This window comes from Perca fluviatilis, chromosome 13 (assembly GCF_010015445.1).
Source record: "Perca fluviatilis chromosome 13, GENO_Pfluv_1.0, whole genome shotgun sequence".
NCBI classification, from domain to species: domain Eukaryota; kingdom Metazoa; phylum Chordata; class Actinopteri; order Perciformes; family Percidae; genus Perca; species Perca fluviatilis.
Genome location: NC_053124.1, coordinates 26150312 through 26174928, shown reverse-complemented (window position 1 = coordinate 26174928; position 24617 = coordinate 26150312). Strand labels below are relative to the sequence as shown.

General features: G+C 37.6%; 1 protein-coding gene across 1 annotated transcript; it reads left to right on the top strand.

The window, feature by feature from the left end:
* The first annotated feature begins 1731 nt into the window (after positions 1–1731).
* Positions 1732–11855, top strand: LOC120571904 (T-cell differentiation antigen CD6-like). The gene is made up of 13 exons (XM_039821038.1): positions 1732–1877; positions 2927–3022; positions 4040–4327; positions 5367–5681; positions 6895–7213; positions 7306–7373; positions 7573–7710; positions 8429–8554; positions 8775–8897; positions 9100–9171; positions 10003–10176; positions 10857–10955; positions 11032–11855. The coding sequence occupies exons 1-13, from the start codon at positions 1826–1828 to the stop codon at positions 11118–11120; spliced, it is 1959 nt and encodes a 652-aa protein (XP_039676972.1). The 5' UTR covers positions 1732–1825; the 3' UTR covers positions 11121–11855.
* The last annotated feature ends 12762 nt before the right edge of the window (positions 11856–24617 follow it).

Sequence of the window (24617 nt, the reverse complement as noted above, 5' to 3'; positions counted from 1 at the left end):
AGACAGCCAATAGGAGAGCGAGTTAAGTTGAGCGCGTGCTCCTGGACCATGATGTAAACAAAGAAGGCAGCTGTCAGAGCTGTCAGTTAGAGCTCGCCTCAGTCAGTTCGTGCTCGGGCCCTAATAGACCTTTTTCACAGCAGACATGTTGACATGTCATAGTTGACAAATTAAAAAATTGGATCTTTAAACTGTTTTTAGTCCGAGGATCAGAAATTTAGAAAATTACAAAATTGAGTCTGAGCTCCAATTATTCATAATACTGCCATGATATTCTCTACTTTGTGGAATATGCAGGTCAGTAACTGTATATGGACCAAAATGAAAAAGACTTTGGGGGTCGTACCTAGGCGGAACGAGGGAGAGAATATCATGGCAGTATTATGAATAATTGGAGCCCAGATGTAATTTTGTAATTTTCTAAATTTCTGATCCTCGGACTAAAAACAGAAAATTGGAAAAACAGTTTAAAGATCCAATTTTTTTAATTTGTCAAGGTGGATAAAACATGAAAAATTGGATATTTGAACCCATTTTTCTGTTTTTCCAAATGTCCGTTTGTGCTTAGAAAATTGAAGTGATAAGCGTTACACAGGTGTATTCAAAACCATTAATGACGGCTGCATTCCACTTAGGAGAGGTCCTGGTATTGTACATGCTGACTCACTGTAATGGCTTACTGGGACACTTGATGGTATTGAGCCATCGTTAAGGTTAACAATTTCAGCTGTGCTTGACAAGTCAAAATGTCTGCTGTGAAAAAGGTCCATAATAATCCTATCGATTTCAATAGGGCTTTCGGGGAACGACGCGGTCGGTGCTTGGGCCCTAACAAATCCGTTACAGCCTAGTCAATATCAGGTTTTACTAAGACAATACTGAACATTTGGGCTGAAACATGCACCAACGCAGAAGTAGCCTAATGTCGCCCTCCTCTGGTAAAATTAAGTTTTAAGTCGTGCTTGACAGTATATGTGAGACCCTTTTGTAGCTTAAGTCAAACTATTTATTTTACTTATATCTTATGATTGTATGACTCTTAAAATGACATCACAACATTTATTTTATTATTATTAAACATATCTTAAACATTTAGCATTATATTCAATTGATTTTGTGTAACATTCTTCATACCTTACAAACCATGTGTGCACTATAAATAATTTGGTAATTTTAACATAATTATAACTATAAATGCCGTACTTTAATCTCAATGTAGCAGCAGCAATAGAATAGAATAGAATAGAATAAATCTTTATTGTCCACCGGGGTGGAAATTTTTCTTTGGCTCACCAAACATACAAAAAATAAACATACAAACATGTCAAACATAGTAAATTGAATATATAAAAGAAGAAAAAAAAAAGATATATATATATATAAATATGCTTAAAATCATTGGGATTTAATGGCATTGTAATGCTTGGCAGCATACATTATGATACTATATGACTTGAATTTATTAACCCTTTTAGACCTTCAGTTAGGTCTACATGTTGTTAATTTAATACATTGCTATTTTGTCCATGATAACTACAAGTCTAATGTAATGTCCATATCAAAGACAAAACAAGGTAATTATTAATACAAAATTACTCTGATGAGTTTCACCATCATACATGTACATGTATCAGTATAAACTGAACAAAAACAAAAGCACAGGTTTCACTTCCTGTCATGATGCGCTGTGGTAAATGGGAAGTTCTGTCATAGAGATAGAACAAGAGAGGAAGCCGCACTTAGTGCATACAGACAGTAAATGTTCTAAATTAGCCTACACAGTTACACAGTTTGATTAGAGACAATAGAGGCTGTTTTTTACAACATGAAGCTGGTGAAATGCATTTTAATTGTCCAACTGAGCTGTCTTTGTCATGGTAATGTATATTTTTTATGTATAAACTTAATATCTAAAATATGTTTACAAAATATTGATTCTGCTGTAACTTATGGACTTTATTATGGCTTTATTGACACTGGTTGTAACTATATTTAATGCTGTAAAGTGCAGCACATAAACTACGTTATGAAATTTTGAAGAACTGGAAGTTGATGTTAAATCGTTGTTGTCAGTGAAGGGAAATGGTAGAATCTAGTATTGTCTTATATTTTACTATTCCTATGTGCAATTAATCAAAAGAGGAGTAAGTATCACAACAAATTTAACATGGACAACAAACTACATACTAAAGTGGTAAATCTTGACAAATGGATCCTGAGGTTGGCTAAACCTTATTCAACGTATTTCAAAAGAAACACAGAAGCTTTTTATTTTTTTAAAGTGGCCTTAGGTCCAGTTATATTTTCTCTTGTTTCTGTTTTGTAGGTCTGAGGTTTACGAGTGCATCATTTTCATTTGGAAAACCATTTTCCTCAAAGAAAGATATCTTGAAGAAAATTCAAATGTAATTAGATGGTGTGGAGGTTAAAAGTAGTCATGTAGATGAAAATAGAGAAATATAATTCTGGATGAAAAGCAGATAATGCACATTTGTGTACATTTCAATGTTTTATATTAAATTATTAATCTTAAATTTTTTTTAATTCATTTTTCTAATCCTCATTTTCAACACTAATCTTTTAGCACAACATTAGTAGCGTGCTACAATGTATGACAAATAAATATTTGAATCATTTTAATCTTTTGTTTCGGCTGATTCAGTCACATAGGAGTATGAAACATTACGATAAATACGATGTGAAGTGTAGAATGTGGATGACTAAATAAGTTAATCGTGATCTCTGATCTACACACCCACACTGCACTCCATCCAAGTGCTGACGAAAAGGTCACATTTGGTTACTCTTCAAAAGTCCTGTGGTATGAGTTTGAAGTGGTGTGTTGATGAGTAAGTTGTATCCACTTGAGGCTGCACTGTTCCTGATAGTGAGAGTAATGGAGTTTTTTCCCCCATCTTCATTTCAGCTTGGCAAAACTCATCCACTGAAACAGACCCAACTGATGTCCAGAGGAGAGCAGAAGGAAATAATACAAGAGGGAGAATACAAGAGGAACTCAACAGTAAGTTACATTTTCTGCAGTGCAAATATATGTATTATTCAGGAAGATAATCTTTCTCTCTCTCTTTTACACAAACACACAGTAATACCAGATATGCTACACTACTTTCTGTCCAGAACCAGAATACACATTCTATGCAGGGAACGTATAAATATCCTTGCTTTTATTGTCACAGGATGTGGGGTGACCTGCTTGTAAACACATCTCTGTGAATTTTGCAGGTGCAAATCAAACGGTGATATAGCAAAGCATTCTCCCACGCAGACTCTGGTGCAACCTTTGCCATTTGGTTCTGGGTGGCTTTTTGCTCAACTGCACCCTCAGTAAGGCAGTTTTGTCCCAGAAACATCTCAGTCATATACAGGAAAAGACAAATTTGTTTTTAAAAGCAGTCAGAGGCAAATATTTTATCTTCTGGCAGAATATAAAAGCTTATGGAGGATTAAACATGGCAGATAATGTATTGATGAGGTGGTCTCCTTTCACCACTGCTCTGATCCATGTGCTTAAACACAAAAATCGGACTCTTGGTCAAGTGGTTACTCTTGAAGCGAGTAACACTAGATCAAATGTGGTTAGATGTGTTTGGTGTGGTTTGTTGGCTGGCCTGTATAGATGTGTGATGTGTGAAACACGACCACTAGTTTATTTAGTCTCAATCATGCAAAGTCCTGGTGCTGTAAATACTTACTAGATTACCAAATGTGTATCAATCTGTAATAGAAAATAGTCCAAATGCACTATTTCCTTCTGTTTGAGTAACGTTTGCTAAAAGCTATAGTGCCCAGCTGTTTTGGGAAATAACTGAGCTTAAAAAAAAGTTAAACTATATATCTGTGGCACATTTTAAAGATTTACTTCAGTAAAACACAGACGGGGGAGAGAAGTCAGAAAGTATTGAGATCGTGACAAGAATCAGTGAACAGGAATTGATACTATTGCTTTTAAGTTTCACTGGAATTGCAGGTCTGGGAATAATCACCACATAAATCATTTTCTGTTTCTGTGTGTCCTCAGGTGACCCATACGTCCACAAACTCTCTGGTAAATGCAGCTTCACGCTCAGGATGCCTGGAAACAAGAGCGGAGATGTGGTGGCTTTACCAGCAGAATCTACAGATATGTTGGTTGAACAGATGTGTCAGGATCTCGACTGTGGCAGCGTCTATCATGTGAATAAAACCAGCTCACCTCCCAATAGGCCTACCACCTGCTTTCATGACTGTGTGTACCAAGATGGCCGTTTGCAGAACTGTTCACAGAGTGCGGGAGGTAACTGCACTGTGATTGCTGAAGCTGTTTGTGGTAAGGTTGTCTCCAATATGTCTTCTACTGATGATAGGATTGGGATTCAAAGAAATCGTGTTTTTATTTCCCTTATCAAAGTATTGTTAATTACTTGTAAATTCAGCTATATATACAGTATATATTTTTAAAAGTTTTCTAATCCACAAACTTTCTCCAAATTTCATAATTTAATTCCATATTCAACTCATCTGCCCATGCCCGTTTATACACCTCTGTATCTGTCCACCATGAAGCATTCGAAAGAAAGCAGAGATTGCGCCTTGGGAGCCTGGGTCAAATTTATTAACTGCCTCAAGAGTATCATGTTTATTTAGAACTTCAAAGTTTGGTATATTTTTTTTTAACAAAATCTCTAATCTGCAAAAACCTGAAAAAAACTTTACATTTTGTACGTTTTAACTCCACTACATTTATTAAAAAAACATAAATTACAGATTCAGATTATTAATACATCTAAATCAACTAATACATTATGAGGTATTAATATGTATTAAACTACCCAACAGTACAATAAAAAATACAAAATTACCCCCACCTTTACCAGCTGCAACATTAGTGATGCTTAAGACACCCCTGATTACATATACTTTTTACATTGTAGTATTGCTACTTTTTCTTTTTTTGCTCTTTAAAAAGTACTTCTTTTACCACTGCAAGAGAGATACATGTACTTATAGAGATAAGACTGGATGTTCCTACATAACAACACAACTTTGAATACATATTGTATATATATATAAAATATAGTCCAGCCTTTCTAGGTTATCAGGCCAGTCAGATTTGCTATTATAATGCAAATGGTGCACAATAATTTATCTTTGATTATTATCTATTCCTACACTGATTATCAATTCTATTTTAGTTTGAGCTGATAAAAGATTGATGCATTTACTAATTAGCAAATTAATGTATCTCTTCAACAGTCAATTACCGCAAATATTATCAAATAAACTGCCATAAAACTATTTTCCAGGCTATCTCTGCCCTTTATCTTAAACAGTGCCAAAAATTGACCGCATATCATGATGTCCTGCAGGCCACCAGGCTGTGCGGCTGGCAGGAGGGTCAGACCGCTGTGTCGGACGGGTAGAGCTGTGGAGAAAAGGGAGATGGGGCACCGTGTGTGACGACCGGTGGGACCTGCGGGATGCCGACGTGGTGTGCGCCCAGCTCGGCTGCGGTTACGCCCTCAGTGTGATGGGACAGGGCGGCTTCTTCCCCCCGGGCAGAGGACCCATCCACCTGGACGAGCTGAACTGTACCGGCGGAGAGGAGAACCTGTGGGCCTGTCAGACCGCACAGGACGAGCCCGACTGCGGACACAAAGAGGATGCTGGGGTCGTATGCTCAGGTCACGGCACAAATTCATACACACAGAAAAAATGTTTCCCTTAAATTTCCCCTAATAATATATAATATAATAATAAATAATAATAATAATAATAATAATAATAATAATAATAATAATAATAATAATAATAATAATAATTAAATAATTATAATATAACTGCCGAATCGGAAGCTGCGAATCGGAAGCCAACTTCAGCGTCGTAGAAAAATAGCTGTTCGGAAACAGACAGAAGATAATGAGAAAGTTGAGCGTGAAAGAGATAGTAACCGGCCCAGGAAAACTTGGAAAAAAAAGAAAAGAAAACTTTATTTTGTTTTGTTTAAAACAAGTTCAAAGCTCGACAAAAACAAGGGTCTACAGCCATGCAAGCGCATGCAAGCAGCAATGTTAGCAGAAATGCTGACATTAGCATGCTAGCATGCTCACAGTGACATTTTTAGTATGCTAATGTTAAGCAGGTGTAATGTGTTCCATGTCCACCGTCTTAGTGTAGTTAGCATATGCTAATATTTTCTAATTAGCACTTAACACAAAATAACGGCTGGGCTGATATTAGTTTTGCAGGTAGGCTATTTTGGGCATATTATATTTAACGTTATATTAATAGAAATGTATAATCTTGACCTGATGGGGGCACTAGATACTAATTTAAGGGATCACCAAAGTGAATAATTATTCCGATGGGGGACGTGAACTGAAAACCGCAATTGTTAACCTTATGGTGGTCCTAGAGGAAAAGTTAAGTGATGAACAAAGTCAGTGGGATTCATCCTGTGGTGAACATGACTGTGTGAGTTTTATGGCAATCCATCCAATTGTTGTTGAGATATTTCAATCTGGAACAAAGACCCAGACCCAGACAGACCGACATTTCCACCCCATTTCCATCCCACAGCCATCTAGTGTGGCTAACTAGCTAAGGGCATGAGTCCAAGTCCTGCCAATGCACACCAACCTCTGTATAAACAAATGTGGAAAAATAAATGCTATTTAACATCTAGTCAAATTTAATAATTTGCCCATTGGCCTGTGTAGGTTAGAATTGTAAAATGTAAATCCCCAAAACATTAATATCAAGGATGTAATTTCAATGTTTCCTCTATGGCGATATCATAAAAAACTAGGGGAATAATTTACTCAACATTAATACAGCAGATAATGTCATATTTATTTTCATTTAAAAGTTTCACAGTTTTCTATTTTCTTTGTGCAGAGATGAGAGCAGTCAGACTGACTGGAGGTCTGGACCGCTGCTCTGGTAAAGTCGAGGTCCACCGTAATGGCAGCTGGGGTACGGTGTGTGATAACTGCTGGAATAAAGACATGGCCTCCATGGTGTGCTCCATGCTGCAGTGTGGTGCTGAGCCGCTGAAATACTCCCAGTTTCTTCCTTATCTCACCCACAACAACGGGACACTGTGGTTCTATTTATGCAATCCAAACGTGCTGAATCTGTGGCAGTGCAATGAGTTAATCAACAAACCACATCTGTGCAGCTCCTCAAAAGCATCTGGCGTCATCTGTAACGGCAAGTGACTAAGTGTTTGTTCATGAAATACGTTTTGTCCAACAACAACAATATACTGTGGGTAGGGGACTTGGCAATGACTTGGCTGAGAAACAGTATAAGAGAGGGAGCAGCACAAACAGCCACCACAGATAATGCAACTGTAATGACCAGTTGGACAACTGGTAAATACTTAAACACTTACTTCAAAAAAGCCATTTATCACATTATGTTTATAAATATTATTTAAAAAAAATGCTTTCACCTATTTAAGAGTTGCAGTATTTAAAATACACAGAAAGGCCTTCAAACGAACACAGAGTCTTGAACTAGCAGAAATTATGACAGTGATATGTATTTTTTTCTTTTTGTCAATCCCAAAAGGTACAACCTCAGTCAGTCGTGCTGAAGGCTTCCGCTTACCATCTCCAGAGCTTCTCAGCACCATCGCTCTGGCTCTTCTTCTCATTGTGGTTCTCATTACATACTCAGTGGTCTGCTGCCATTACAGAAAAAGACACGGTTGGTTTTGCATTCGGTCTGCACTACAGTCTCACTACTTTATCTGGACAGAAATCCCAAAACAGTTTGTGATTTTAGTAGCTCTACATTTATAAGCAGCCCTAGAAGACTAAGGTGTGCTTTTGCCATCAGGAGATGTGAACTGAATCATCATATTCTGGTTTTGATTATTATGTGACTTCAGCTCCAGATGCTGTGTGCTACTTGTGAGATTAAAGTAAATGAAAAACAAGTTGTGCAACATTTCGTCAATATATCTCTACAAATGTTTTTTGCTTTAATTTCCTTCACCAGGTTGGTAGAAGAGTTTTTTTCTTTAAAAAAATGTCCAAGTCAGAATTTCTTAATATTTAAAAATTATTTTTTTTGCATATTCATAGTGTCTGGGTTTTTAAATGAGAAAGAAGCATTTTAAGAATTCTTAACAAGGTAATTAGACTTTTCTATGGAAAAAACACATCAGACAAATTATTATTCAAAGCGCAGTATGTTTATGTGTCTTGTGTGAGAGGATCTATAATCTCAACAACAAACTACGTATCAACACAATCTCCATTTCACCATATTCCAGCTTTTCAAAGCACAGTGTATATTTAATCCCATTTCCGTAGTATATAGCTACATCTTACTCTATTTTTATGAAAAAAACCTTTAAACAGTAGACACTCCAGACAGTTAAAGACAATAATTATCTATATCTTGATAATTGTGTCCACAGCGTTCTTGCTCCAGCAGACACGCACTGGGCCACGACCTCCCTCTGATTATCATCATAATAGCTACCAAGACGCTGTCGACCTCATCAAGATCACGCCCAACACTCCCAACCCAGTGCAGACAGAAGGTCAGTGGCTGAAGATGTCTAAGAATATCATAAATAAATAAAAATGTGTGAGCAGAATTGAATACCTTGGATACGACACAACTTAGTCTTTTCTTTCTTTATACCTTACAAATATATATCTATTTATATACTCTACGTGCACAGTAGTGAGAAAGTTGCATGTACAAGGCATATGGTCATCTCATCAAGTTGTTTAATTTTTTGTGTTTGTCTCAAAAAGTCCCCTCCAATCCCAGGTATCTTTGGACCCAGCTTAGTAGTGTTGACAGCACGTCAGTAGATACAGACTATGAGCAGTATGAGCCAAGCAATGACCCGTCTGTCACTTTAACAACCTTTCGGAGTGAGCTATGTTCTTTTATTTTCATTTCCATTTGTATTTATTTCTGTGTTTCTCAGTCTTTGCCTCTTGAGATGTTCTCTCGCTGTGTTGCTGCATTTTGCGGTTTAAGCTGCTCTGCCATGCTTGTGTGTGCGGTCTGTGCACTGCAGACTGTTTGCAGTGAATGTTTGCAGGATGGTTTGTGATTAAAACAAATTCTCAGATTCTCAGCGATACAGAACAGACGTGAACCCTTTGATGAGGCCCTCGGGTCTTGACAGCCTCTTTGAGGAAGGTGAGTCACAAAGACGTTACACTTTGCAGACGTCAAATACACACGATATTAAACAAACATCGACAGAGTTTTAATGGGACTTTCTGAACACATTTATCACTGTAGGAGTGTTTGGATAAATAAATATCTTCACAAAATATCATTTATTTTAAGTTACATTTAAGGTTTATTCAACAAGGAAATATTTTGAGTTGCATTGATTTGATTTGTTTTGGTTCTATTATGTCATAAACAACAAGCTGCACATTACACACACACAAAAACAAAAGACAGATTTTGTTGTGATTTAATTATAGTAGAGGCAAGGCAAGGCAGCTTTATTTGTATAGCACATTTCAGCAACAAGGCAATTCAAAGTGCTTTACATAAAACATGAAAGAGCAGTCAAAAACAATTAGAAATATAAAAACAGTTAAAATAGAATGAGACAGATATGAAATACAAGAATAAAAGTTACAGTGCAGTGTAAGTTACCACAATACCTAGTATTATACCTATTTTGTATCTTTGGTCTCTATTACGCTGTAAGTTAATGTTCATTTTATTTCATTTAAAAAGTCGAATGACAACTTATTTTGTACAATCTGTAAATGGACCTGTTGTTTAAAAAAAACAAAAACACAGTAATGCATGCACAGTCAATTCCTGGTTTGCATAACAATACATAACATTTGCTTGCAACAAACATTTGAAAGTTTTTTTCTGTTTTAAACTCCCGGATATTTGAACCATAGAGTTACATCATCCCTTTTACAAGATATAATTCATTTATTTTTTATTTTTTAAACTATTCTTTGTCCTAAATATTATATTGTAATTTTCATTTTCCAGCCCCTGAAGCCACAAATGAAGTGACGGGAGCCTTCATAAGCTATAATGGCGGCCCTGAAGAGGCTCAATATGCCAGAGTGTCAAAGATCTCAATGGACTCGTTTGATACCTCCAGTACCTCCTCTGGGGAATGCTACGAAAACACAAACAACGGCTATGCCATGGTCACTCCTAGTCAGTCATATTCATTCACCTGCTTCCCTTTAACCAGTACCTTGTTGTAAAGTTACCGTAAAAATGCACCTAATGACATTTTACTTTTTACTTATTTGCTATACATTTCACAATTCCACTAATAATGTGTGTATTGGCAGCTGTTTTAAACAGTAATTTTCTGCATACTATTAGTATTAAGTAATAATTACTATAAGCTCTATGCTAAGCTGAGCTAACTGGCTACTAACTGTAGCTTCATATTTGCCATACAGATATGAGAGTGGTATCAGTCTTCTCGTGTGATTTATGGCAAGAAAGGGAATTACCTAAACTATTTCTTTAAGATTTAGATTTTAATCCACCATCAACTCCTTCCTTAGTAGTAATATTGTATCAGTAATAATTGGTGAAACTTGTAGTAATACTGTCATATTGTTTTTAGATACTGTGAGAGGGTGTTGCAGCTTTTTTCTTTCCAAAGAAAATGATAGTCACACTGGGGAGGGTTTAGCTTTTTAAAAACAAGATTCATCAATACTTTTTGTGCTCTGTTTCGCGTTTGCAGCTTTGAGTCTAGATAAACACACTCGTGATTCAGAGGTAGGAGGATATGAAAGACGAAAGCAAACCTGAAACTGTCTCAAAAAGTTTTCACAAGATAGATAAAGTTGTATCCCCTGTGTTCTCACAAATTACAGAACCAGGGCTTGGCCAGTCATCTGCTTTTGACCCTTCAAAGCTCCTCTACAGCAACGATCAACTTCACCCCGGACAAACAACAAACCTGCAGAGTTCAGGTAAATGTCAATAAACAGATGTTACAAAAGTAAGATCCATAACATTTGCTTATCTTTGTTATTGTCTGATCATTAGGTTATGAAGATGACGGCCCCATCTACTCACCTGTGAGCCCCGACCAAAACACTTCATCTGAGGATGACTATGATGACGTCGGCACCTAAAAGTAACCAGAGGAGGTAACTCCAGCTCACAGAGACCAACAGTGTGGGACTGAAGCTGCAAAACTGTACTGAGAGGAAACATGTACTGTAAAACCAAACACCTGTTTAGACTGAGGAAACCCAGTGAGCATCCATTGGGTGACATGCAGGCTAAAATAAGTCTATACATTTAGGTTAAAACTGGGCTCAATTTGGTTAAAAAGTGTAAGTCTAGTTTACATATTAACATTGTTTCAACAGCATTTGAATGACTATTTGATTGTGTGCACTGTGCAGTAGTCAACATTCATTTAAATGCTGATACGTAAGTTAAATGTGGCCTTGGTTCCTAAAAATGTTCTTTTTCAACCAAATTTACAACCAATTTTGACCCAGATTTCATGACTGACTTTTGACCTGCAACTTATCAAACTGTTTCCTGTGAACCGCAATAATAAGTTCAATCAGGAGAGACGAGTGAATGAAGTAAAGATGAATGTTTATTATAGCAGATGATATGTGATAATTATGTATTGACAGAAAGTCTTTTAGGGCTCTTAGACTCTACGGGGAGATTTGTAACCAAGGGGTGTCTGCCCTCAGCAGCAGCAAGATAAATCCCCCCATGGAGTCATCCAGACTCTGGTGGTGGTGGTGGTGGTGGCGGCTGATGTATCTGCAGGACGGGCGGTAATGGGGAGGTGGAGGGGCACTTTGCCATTTGCGACGATTTGCACTGAAATGACAGCTGACAGCAACAGAAAGAACAAATATAAATAGCATAACCTAAAGGCAGAGAGAATCATGTTTAAACAGAGGCAGCAGCAGGATGATAGGCTAACAATGTTGGTGTGATGCTGAGCTATTAGATAGATGAGATCAGCTGATGAGAACAGCTGATGACATGATTGACAGCCTCAGACAGGACCAGAGGGAATAATGAGTGAGCATGTGAGCATGTGTGAGAGGATTGAATGCAGATGCACGAGAAACAAAACTATAGCCCTAAGCGTGCAACAGTATAGTTATCCCACAGTCTTATGCTATGATGATTGACACTGCAGGTAATCCATCATAGTGAACAAGTTGTTTACTTTTTTTGACTGGTGAGCACAAACCGTTTTGAAATCTCATTAAATGTTGAATTTAATGATGCTCAGACATCTGAGAGTCAGATGTCAAAAGTCTAAGCCTGGAGACAAATGAGAAGCACAGTTGGATGTTGTGAAAAGTATGTGATTTTTCTCATGTTTTAATTTGAAAAGTTAGAGCTCATTTTGAAATGTGCCATGTCCAAGCATCCTTGAAGTGGACTTTTCAAACCAGTCCCTGCTTTCAGCTGCATTGCCATGCAAATATAATTTAACAAAATAATACGACAAAATGTTCACTGTGATGTAATAGATATCTAAAGCAAGTTTCAAGTCTCTTCACGGTAATTTTTAGAGTGCACTGAGATTAAATGAAAACCAATAACTGCCTAGGAGGTAGGAAATCAAACTGAGAAGCTGAGATATGTTTAGGTGTTCTGTGAATGTAGAAGCAACTGTAAGATAAATGTAACATAACACGTTTTTTTTGTTTTTAGTTTAGATTTTTAACTAATTTGTTTGCATAGTTTTTAACAACTAGTATGTATTCAAACAATGTGATAATGTTTATAATGTTTTTCCATGTATCTTTCTGTGGCTGTAAGTACTTTTAAACTATTGATTTCCAACATAATGTCTAGAATTGTTATGTGCACTACATGGCCAAAAGTATGTGGACACCCAAACAGCACACCCAAATGTGATGGTTGAATGTGTCATTCTCAAACAATGGGCAATTTTCTGGTGCTCTAACAGTGGTCACTCTTCTAGGAAGGGTTTCTACAATATGTTAGAACCTGGCTGCAGGGATGTGCTCTCATTCAGCCACGAGAGCGTTAGAAAAGTCGGGCACTGATGTTGGGCTATAAGGCAAGGGAAAGGCAAGGAAATTTAGCACATTTCATTACAAGTAAACTCAGTGTGCTGTACATTTAATGCATGTGCAGACACAAAGGAACCCACATCACATCTTATAGACAGGAACAGACACACTCATACAGTAACCAATCACTAGACAGTGAAAATACATCCTTAAGGTGTTCAATGGGGTTGAGGTCAGGGCTCTGTGCAGGCCAGTCAACATTTTCATGTCAGCATTTCCCTTATTTGGAACTAAGGTGCTTAGCCCAAACCATACTTAATGACCCCAGACTAAAGGTACAGTAAGTATGTGCCCTTATACTTTTGGCCACAGAGTGTATTAAAAAAATGTGCTAATGTTTGCAACACCATTGTGTGGGTGTTTGCAATAGTTTAATCAAACTTGAGTTCTACCACAAGGTGGCACTATACGCTTGTAAGTAACTAAAGGTTTAACTGGTGTGAGGCTATTACAGTACATGTTAACTAAAAAACAAACTTGTCATACCATAACATTTTTGCCAAATAAATGTTTTCCAGGCTGTAAAATGTTGTGACAAATACCCATTCGTGCGGAGCGAGAGAGAAGTCAAAATAATGCACTGTAAAAAAAGTTTGAGAGGGGAACTCTGGATCCTGATCGGGGGCCAACATAAACCATCAGTGCGGTTTGAAACCAGACCTGGCACGGCTCTTCTTGGTCCATTACATCTGCAGCAGCTGCAGAGCATCAACGCTTCCTCCTGATCCAAAGTGATGCCTTGAATCAAAGTTATGTCTTGTTTTGTAGACTATGACAAACTGCTTCAAAAGCCCCTGTAAAACTTTTAATAATGCATAGCTATGGTGAATGCCTGAATTAATATGGATTAGCTTCAACTCAGCTAACGTGAAAATGGGAGTGATGATGCATTAGACTGATAACCAGCAAAATTGGGTGTTTTTTGACTCAAAGGTATTTGGCAAGGAAGAGAGGATAAGTGTGTATCAGGGTGTGTGGAGGGGGAGGATCGGGGGGTGAAGCTGAGGAGAAGAGGAGGAGGTGGAAGGAGAAGACGGCAGAGATAAAACGTGTCTGAGAAAATCATATATTACACTCAAATTTAGTCCAGAGCTCGGCATCAAGATAAACAGGCGAATTAACGACCAGATCTCCTTATGAAACTCAATCTCTTTCGTATGCCGAAGAATCCAGCACACACACACACACACACCAACCCACACACCACTTAACAGAGATTCCATCTAAAAATATGCAGTTTGATATATTACAGATCCTCCCCCAACAGTTTGCTTTTGTTTTATTCGGCTTTAAAAGATTGATGAATCAGAATCCTAAAGTCTGTGGATTTACAGTCCTGATTAACATCAAGGGGAAAGAAATGTAGCACACTAGTATTTCAAGTAGCTTGTAGTATTTGAGGGATTAAAAGATCAACCCTCTGTTTTACTTTGTTCATTAAATCAGTTACACACAAAGGATTACGGCTCCATAAGTCCATAAGTTGCTTAAAGTGTCCCAACAACAGATCCTGCCCGAGTTTAAACTTTTGAACTCTGTTTGGTGCAGGAGGCCTGGAGACGACATGACCTGGCTGCCTGCAAGCAATATGTAGCACATAATAGAACATTATAGCTGCCGCAGTTTGTGTTTAGGAATCTTTTGAGGTTCGTCAAAGAATATTACAACATCTAGTTTGGCCAACTTGTTTTTTGGCTTTTTAGCATGGGGAATGTGACAATATGTGTTACACTCAAAGCTGTTAAAGTTTCTATCCATATTTTGTTTCTGTGATAAATATTTTTAAATCAATGTTCACTAACTAGCTTCTTTAACAATGTTTTTACTGTATCCCATGTCCTGACTCTTGTTCAGCTGTCAATTCATGATCTCATTGAGTGAGGTGGTTGTGTATGGACACTGATATGTTGTTGAAAGCTGCAGAAATAGCAAGTATGTTAACCTTGAATTAGGAATATTTTATTACAATATGCAGTATGAGGGTCCACAATGACGCTCCATGCTCAAATATTATTATACAGTGAATCAAATGACTGTAACTGATAATTGAGTTGGGAACCCACAGAGAACCCTGCTGCTCAGCGTTTTAGCTTCTTTTAGCTCATTGTTTTAGTTAACAATTGGTTCAGTATCGCCGCTCTCATCCACCTTGTTTCAAGCTGTAGCTGGCAAACTTCTCCAAAAAACCCACTACCTGCCCAGAACCAAACAGCCAACACAGTTAGCAACTAGCTGGTGAACATAGTAAAGCATTTAGCAGCTAAAGAGCCAGATATTTCCCTCAGGAGTTTGTAGAGACCAAAAGTAGAGCTAAAAGGAGAGTGAAGACTGGACTTACATTCATCAGGTGGACACAAAAACGACTCCAAATGAACAATCATGTTGCTCTGTAACTGATGGATGTGTAAATAAACAACTGTTTGCTAACAAGTTCTCCATAATCAACTTAAATATGTCAGTGTTGTTTCTGCTACCTAGTGGCCAGGAAAACCCTGATTCCTGCAGCTTTTGAAGTGGTACTTTTTGGCTTTATTGTTATTTGGATTATTATTATTTCTTATCTTCCTAACTTGAGTTTGCTGTCAATTTTGAGAATGAGAATGTGATTTTGTTCATAAACTTAAACCCGTGAACAGTTTTTATCTACAGTATGTATAATTTGTGTATCACTGGAAATAAAAGCATCACATTATTGTTATTATTTTTTACTGAAATCAGTCTCAATCTTTTATATGTAACTGCAAAAAAAGTATTTAACATGTCTTACTTCACTGTGAACTTGTAGGTTTAGCTCTTGACTTGGCCTTTGTATTGGCACTACTCTTTGATTGCCAGGGACATGTTGCAGGATGGACTGCAGCCAGTGAAATGCAGTGAGGTAATCAGTTTAGGTAGAGCCCCAGATGGTTACAGACTCAGGCGAAAAATCCACTTCAGCTTATTAATCAAAGCCTTTTTTTCTCCTTCGGCCTATAAATGGCAAAGCTTTCTACTAAAGCCATTACATTCACTATATTCCTTTCTCCTGATTAGTCACTCTCACAGTGAATCAGCCTGTAGTTTGGCTGTAAACGACATTACAGCCTGCTGGGCAAAAGCTTGGGTGCGCTTGCGAGGCCCGGTAATAGTGTTGATTACTGCTCACTCATTAGGTTGCTTTCACTGCCGCCGCTAAGCCCTCATCAGGAGGTTTTTGGCTGAGCGGCCGGGCAGGGGCCCTGATCCAATTCACCTTTAAAGTTCAGTGGACCTGTCTGGGTTGCCACGGGTCAGTGCATAGCTCTCCATGCTGTGCACTCCCAGAGAGGCCCTCGTTACCTCATTTCCTGTTACTACTGTACCAGACAAGCATTTAAATCTCATGGTTTGGTTGTGCAAAGTTTGCAATGTTTGTCACAGATGGTATATATTAAAACTCTGTAATAAAGCACTTGTTGGATTTATGTCTTTGGAGAACAACGAATGTGATGATCAGTCAATTGGCAGGGCTAACATGGTGAGGTGCAAAACACACTAAAAACAAAATAGAAAACACAAAAACAATTCACAGAACACAACATTATAAAAAAACACATCACCAAATAAAATAAAAAATAAAAAGAAACTTACATTTCTGAAAGCAAAACATTTTACAAATCAGAAAACACATTATTTTAGAATATATTAACAAAACATTTTAGAAAATATAACATAACAACTGAAAACAACAATGGAAAAGATCATTTTTGTTCATGATAGACAGAACCAAAATCAAATCAGAATTCATTCATACAGTATTGCTTACCAAACATTGATTTTCTACTCACTAAAAATCACTTGGTTAAAAATGTACCCATTTTGGAATAATTTAGCACTGACCCAACACTGGATTCATTTTATCGAATACCAATGGGTTGTTTTAACCTTGGGTCCGTGTTATTCGTTATATTACTGTTAGGTTATTTACCCAGTTTAAAGTATGGTTATGTGTTAGACACAACATACCCAAGTTTTACTTTAAAATGTATTGTGAGTTGTACAAAACAATGTGCATATTTAAAACATTCAAAACTACAAATAATAAATATTATTAACATGCAAAAACAAATAGTGACATACAGTATAAGTTAAAATAGAGCTAAAGTACATTTTTTTCAGTTTGCAACCAAATTTTAATGTGAATAAATAATCCAGCAGTATTATAATATGTTTGGACTACTGCAATGGTGTCCTGTCTAGGGTTCCCAGCAAAACCATGGACAGGCTCCAGTATGTCCAAAACTCCACTGCCAGGGTCCTCACCCACACCAAGACCTGGCAGTACATCACCCCAACCCTTATCCACCTTCACTGCACTGGCTCCCAATCAAATCCTGCATCAAATATAAAATCCTGCTTCTCATCCACAAATCCCTCCATGCCCCAGACACAGTACCTCTCCAACCTCCTTCATCCATACACCCCACCCCGAAACGTCCGGTCCTCAGACACTGGCCTGCTCTCCATTCCCCACATCAGACTCCATACCTTCAGAGACAGAGCCTTCTGGAACAGCCTCCCTGCAGATATCCGCAATGCTACATTCCTGTTAAAATAAACTCCTCAAACACCACGTGTTAACCACAGCCTACAACTTCCCTTAGCTTAATTTAGCTCCAGTAATTCTGTGTCCTTGAATTTTGTGAAAGGAGCTATAGAAATACAAGTTATTATTATTATTATTATTATTATTATTACAATAATAAAAATGAAACCGTGACACAGGGTCAATACAAGTCTTTTCGTGGGTAGTTTTCTAAAAATGGCTAAAATGGTAAAATTAACCCAATTTTTTTTGTTGGAGCCAAATTGACCCACATTTTTAGTTGTTTAGAAAATCTAAGAAAATCTTGTGGTTTATATTGCTAATGTTAAAATAATAAATTGCTACGCCCTGCTACGCCTGCAGTGCCCTGCAGTGCCCTGCTACACCATGAACTACTACAACTAATATTTCATAGTTCTTTTCTAGTCATTATCTGTATTGTGACTATAATTGTCACTGTTCATCATACCCCCAACTGGCACCATCAGACACCGCCTACCAAGAGCCTGGGTCCGTCTGAGGTTTCTGCCTAAAAGGGAGTTTTTCCTCGCCACTGTTGCACTAAATGCTTGCTCTTGGCGGAATTACTGGAATTGTTGGGTTGTGAAGTTATAAAGTGTGGTCTAGACCTATTCTATCTGTAAAGTGTCTTGCGATAACTCTTATCACTTACGATTTGATACAATAAATACAATTTTATTGGAAATTGAATTTCATCTAATGTTGTTGTGTTTTGCACCTCAGGGCCACCGTACATTTCTCATAAAACACATTTGTTAGTCTGTTTAAAGAAATGAATCCCAACTTGAAAGCTGACCTAGCAGTGCAGCGTTTAGCTCATTAACCTTTTTTTCTTCTTAGCACCTCGCTGCAGTTAACAGTCTGTGGCCTCTTCCCCACCAAGTCACATTCATGTAGCTGCCAATCAGGTCAACGCCGCAATTAAGCTGCTTTAAACTTGTTCAGTGGTGCTTGGAGACCGTAAAAATACTTCCGTTTGAGTGTCAATGGGAGCCTGTGGTGGTTAACGCTGCATTCATGGAAGAATACATTGTGTCTAGTTAATGTAAGTAGTCTGGTCAGCGGGTCAAAAGGGCAACATGACGGAGGATACGAGGATGTGCAGTAGTTTCCAGCTGTTTGAGACATGATTTACAGTACTACGTTCTACTACTTCTTCACTTGTCCAACATAAAATTTTCTCTAGCAGGTTAAGAATTTATGGACACATTTCCTTGTTTGTCTCCGACCAGATGGACTGAGGTTTATGAGTGTACGGTGCATGTTGGATGGCGGTATCTCGCTCTGAGTACCAGTCAGTCAGGACAGGCATCATCAATCTTAGTCTCCAGTGAATGGCAGATTGGCTGCCATAAACCAGGCCTGATTGCAGTGTGCTGTTCCCTGCGGAAGAGTTTTCAGGCCAAGGGAGGCATGGAAACAAAAACCTGCAGATACAAACAATGTGTGTGAGACACTGAGAACTGTGCCATGTCGTGGGATGGTATACTGTACGTATGGTTGCACCAGTATTTCACAGGAATGATTCTTTTTTTAAATTTTGATTATTCTTGTCAATCAATAGTGATCCTGTAACCATTTCTAAACAATCACAGATGGATGGTTAAAATGAGAGAGTAATGAAAGAAAACAGAAACATTATGTACATTTGAAGTACTCTCTGAACCAGGACTGTTGCCCAATTTAGGCATGGCCAAGCTAAGACCTAAGGGCCCTGGGGCAAAACTTTACTGTGGGGCCCTGGTTCCAGTAGGTAATCCAGTTTTAGATTAAGGACACTGAGGTCATGTCCTCTGTTTTATTTCTGGGTTTTAGAAATCCAAATGGCTTGTTGGACCACTACAGCTATATTGGCACAATATCTTGCAGTGGACTGGTGTTAACAGGCAGGTGTTGGTTTATATACAGAGTCACTGATTTAGGCGAATGAGCAGCAGGTGTGCTGGCAGAGATTTTGTAATCATGAGTTGTATATTGCGAAAACTTGATATCTTTCTTTAAGAAGAACAAAACAAGGTAGTTTTTGCAAGTTGCAGTTACAGTATTTGTTAAAAGTTGTCTTGGTTGCATTTTTGCCATACTAGCAGCAATGACGTTCGACCAGACTGAAATATTTTGACAGCTATTGAACGCATTGCCATTTAATTTGGTAAAAATATTTACAAACCCCAGATGATTATTTCCAAAAACTTTATTAAACCCTGATTTTACATCTTGCACCATCAGTAGCTCAACATTTTTAATTTGTCCAATATTTTGTTTATGACTGAAAAAACTAATGACATTCCCATCAGTCTCAGCTGTACTTTGTGTTATCGCAAGTGCAGATTAGCAAGAGTTAGCATGCTAACACGCTAAACTAAGATATACCTGCTTAATATCAGCACGTTAGCATGTGTGTGTAGCCACTTATATTTTGACTTGATTTGACTTATTACGTTTTATCAACATATACTTCTTGAGATTTTCATGAATGATAATTATCCTTCCAAGCTAAATGTGGCTCATTTACAATTTATTGTTAATCAATGTTGACTGTCTCCTATGATATTAATAATATGTATATATATCATTTTAAATTATTTATCCCCAGCTAGAATACCTCCCACTATTTGAAAACCAAACAACACCATTATAAACACTTCACTCTAGTTCAGTGTGAGTTACTGGCACTGTAACATTAACACACACACACACACACACACACACACACACACACACACACACACACACACACACACACACACACACACACACACACACACACACACACACACACACAAGAAAAACTAAATTTGGCACAGACAGCACATCAGGCCAGGTGAGGGGCTCGCTGTGGGTATGAGTCATCTCTGTTGTCATGGTTACACAGCATCATCATTTGTTTGTGCGCCCCAGGTGAAGTAATTAATTACAGAGTCAATCTGGGACAGCCTTAATAAATCATGAACATAATGTGAATGGCAGACGTTTGTGCCAACAGAGTTCTCATTCACAGGCTCTTCCTGCAGAGGACAAATGTTTTACCTCAGCTGCAATGAAGGAGAGGAACGGAGGAAGAGCAGCAGGACAAAAAGGAGGAGGAGGAGTATGGAAGCAAAGGAAGGCAGTAAGGATTTGAGTCTTACAGTTAACTGTATACCTAGTAACGAAATTAGACTAATAAACCCAGTTTTTACAGTATTAATATTATCACATTACTACCACTTTTAATATTATTCTTGGCAGGGGAAGATACTTTGTAAAAAAATTCAAACTTTCTGACACAATTTCAACGCCACAATTCTGTGTATTAATACTTTCAATAAAGAAAATGTGGGAAAAAGGTATTTACAGTAGTAGTGCTGCAACGATTAGCTTCATCATCGATTTATCGAACGAATCAATCAAACAATTTTCTTAAAATATATTATAATTAAAAAACATTAGCAAATATTTGGCATTTTAGCTTAAATTGTTTATAAAAATAGTAGCAGATTAATTTTATTTTGATCGACTAATCGATGAATCAACTGATCATTGCAGCTCTAGTATTCAGTTATTTTATAATGACCTTTCTTTGCTTTCAGTGCTCGGATCAGTTTATAAGAGGTGTGTTGTTTTTCAGTTTGAATGAGGTCACTGCAAGATTGATAGCATGGCGTGGTAGGTGATGGTGAGTGAGCTCGGCCAGCTTAGAGTCGAGGAACTGTGTGTGTGTGTGTGTGTGTGTGTGTGTGTGTGTGTGTGTGTGTGTGTGTGTGTGTGTGTGTTCGTCCGGTCAGCCGCTCCATGCCACCAGCTTAACCCCTGGATTCTCCACATTCCAGCCCAAAGTCAGGCACAAGTCTCGCCGCTGGTCCGTTTAGGGTGATTGACGTTATTTGCTACCATTAGGCACTACTATGTAATTGACCTTTGACCCCTCACAAGCGACCTGTTGAAACAGCTTTCAACCAGATCGTCTAATCTCCATGGGAAAAGCCCTCAATCTAGATTTAGGGCTCTAAAAGCAATCAACACCTAAAGGTGAAAGAGGGGAGCCGGGGTCACTGCCACCAGATCGCTCTGATCCAGTCGGGGGGCGATGATGATCATTTTGTTCAGACTCAGCGAGCCGCACAAACATATTTTATCAGAAAAACAACTGAGGGCTTTACCTCCCTAATGCTCCATGTCCTTTTCTAGATAAAAATATCATAGTCATTACCTTTTGTTGCTATTCTACCAGACAATCCATATTGTAAGAATGTGATCAAGGATTAAAGTTGCACATTCTCTTTTAAAAAATACCATAATTTACTAATATTTTTGAATTTAATAAATCTTACACATTAATAACAAGTCCACTTACCACTTATAAGTTGAAACAACTTGACAAATTAAGGAAAAACTTCACAAATAGAAGTAAACAACTTGAAACTATTAGTGACAATTATTTACCTTTTTCAAGGCAATCAGGTGTTTTAGAGTAAAATTAACTTGTCTGATTTGACAATGAAATGAGAATAAAACAAATAAAAACTATCATTACTAAATTCGTTTACAGGTACATTTTCATACACAAAATTACTAAATCAAATGTTTTGCAGTGGGCTGACCATTTTATTTCACCTTTAGAATACAAAATAAGACACAAAACATCTGGAAAAGTGACTTATTTTTGTATAAATACTACAAAATATGAGTAAACAGAAAGTGAGCAACATAAATTTTTGATCACACACGTTTAACTGCAATTTGCTGTGTAAAACAATCCTTTCGCTTGATGTTTAATCAGTTATGAAACCCTGAAAATTGTAAATCTAGGTGAAGAACTCAGTAATGTAATATACCTTAGATTCATATGGCATAGAAATAGCAGATTTGGCCATAATTCAATTTATAATCCCCCATAAAAACATCATCTCTTGCTTGTAAAATTATGAAGTTACATTCTTCTTATGGTGGCACAGTAAGAGAATAATATTTAAAAACACCTCAACACGCTGCATTTTTGGCTGCAGAGCCTCAGCGTGTGACTCCAGGCCGCTTCTAAGATCCACTTTGGTCAAGTTTTTACTCGGTGGACGTGATGCAATCTGACAGTTTGGAGGGATTAACGGAGGTTTGACAACAAGACATTGTTTCAGATGATATTGATCAAAGTTCACTATAATCCTGTTAATTAAAGCAAAGAATAACAATAAATCCACAACATAAAAGAGAGGCTGGATGAAAGACTTATTTAAAGATTTTGATCTTGTAATTCTCTGTTAAGGCTTTAGTTTCTGATTTGACCTCAGAAATGCTGCTGCTGCTTCCAGGCTCCAGAAATGTGGGATTGACAACTTTATCAAGGCCTGAAGAGTGAAGGACCTTGAGTAAACCTGCTTTGTCAGATGAATGCATGCGTGGTGGGAGGTCTGTCTGACTTGTTGTTAATGCGCATAAACGCTGACCTCTCCCATGCCATGTGCCTCCCAAATCCAGATATGGAAAACATGCTTTCATCATCGCACTCACACTGAAAAAGTCTGAGAGCGAGAAAGGATGAGAATAATGTAACTACGTCTGTTCAGTGAAATCACAATAACAATGTTGACTACAGTACCTCATGTAGAGTAGATCGTTATACATCACACATGGAGGAATAAATAAATGGCTACAATGTCAAAGAAAAAAGTTAACAAGAATGAAGTTAATAAATTGTAGCTGTAATTGAACAGAATTATAAGAAATATTGATTACAGGGACATAATGCAGCATTTATATTCTTGTATTTTTTTTCTTTAGGGTGACTTTGCTAATAATTTAATATTGAAAACAGAATTCATGAATATCATCTTAAAGGAGACAATATGCTCATTTTCAGGTTCATACTTGTTTCTACTGGAACATGTTACATGCTTTAATTTTCAAAAACCACAATTTTTCTCATACTGTCTGTCTGAATATACCTGTTATCACCCTCTGAAATGCTCCATCCGTCTCTTTAAGCCCTCCTCCTGAAAAGCCTTGCTTTGATTGGCTTGCAAGACAGAATGTAGGCACCTATGCAAAAGTTTTCAAGCCGTCGATGGAAATACTCAGATGGTTGTCAGACGGTATATGAATCAATCGATTTGTTTATCAATCAATTTGTTTATTTGTCAAGTGAAATCATATAAAAATACCATTTCAGTGAAATTTTATCTGTCAGTTCCTTTAATTTATGTATTTAAAAAAAAGTGATAATATATAAATATATATATGTGTATGATGGTGTCCTAGGCAGTGTCCTCATTTAGTGGTCTGAGGGTAGAAGCTCCTCCTGAGCCTCTCAGTGCTGGCCTGGTTTATCCGGTACCTTTTTCCTGACCTCAACAGGTAGAAAAGGCTGTTACCTGGGTGGTTTGGATCTTTATTGATTCTCCTAAACTTTTTCTTGCCACGCCTGATGTAATTATCCTTTGGGCAGCTTAGGGCACTGCCTATTGTATGTTCAGCCAATCGAACTACTTGCTGCAGGGCCTTGCGGTCCTGTTCGGTGCTGTTTCCGTACCAGGGAGTGATGTTCCCCATCAGGACGCTCTTGATGATGCATGTGTAGAAATTCCTTAGTATTTGAGGGGATACCTGGAATTTCCTCAGGCATCTAAGGTGAAACAGACTCTGCCTCAACTTTCTCACAACTGAGTCAGCATGTATATTCTATTGAGACATTGGAAGGGGGAAATCTGGGTCGTTTTATTTCACAGTTTTGGTTGGTAGGCACTCCAGATACCCAAATATATGTGCAAAAGCACATTTTTGTCCCCTTTAAAGTCTGATTTCCCTTACTTTCAAAAATATATTTTTACAGGATCCTTTGCACATCAATCCCTTCCCTTCTCCTATAGCTCTCGTCTTAAAACAGATGTAAGGATCCCAGCTGTTAATAGCTCTTTAATGGGCCTGTGTATTTATGAATTACTTTTAACTGACCAAAGATACTCACAGTTAACACTCAAGAGATAGTA

Coding starts and splice junctions, on each gene's coding strand:
- LOC120571904 (XM_039821038.1), top strand. CDS start 1,826: ATGAAGCTGGTGAAATGCATTTTAATTGTCCAACTGAGCTGTCTTTGT. Junction 7,374..7,572: donor AATGACCAGTTGGACAACTG/GTAAATACTTAA, acceptor CAATCCCAAAAG/GTACAACCTCAGTCAGTCGT. Junction 8,898..9,099: donor CACTTTAACAACCTTTCGGA/GTGAGCTATGTT, acceptor ACAAATTCTCAG/ATTCTCAGCGATACAGAACA.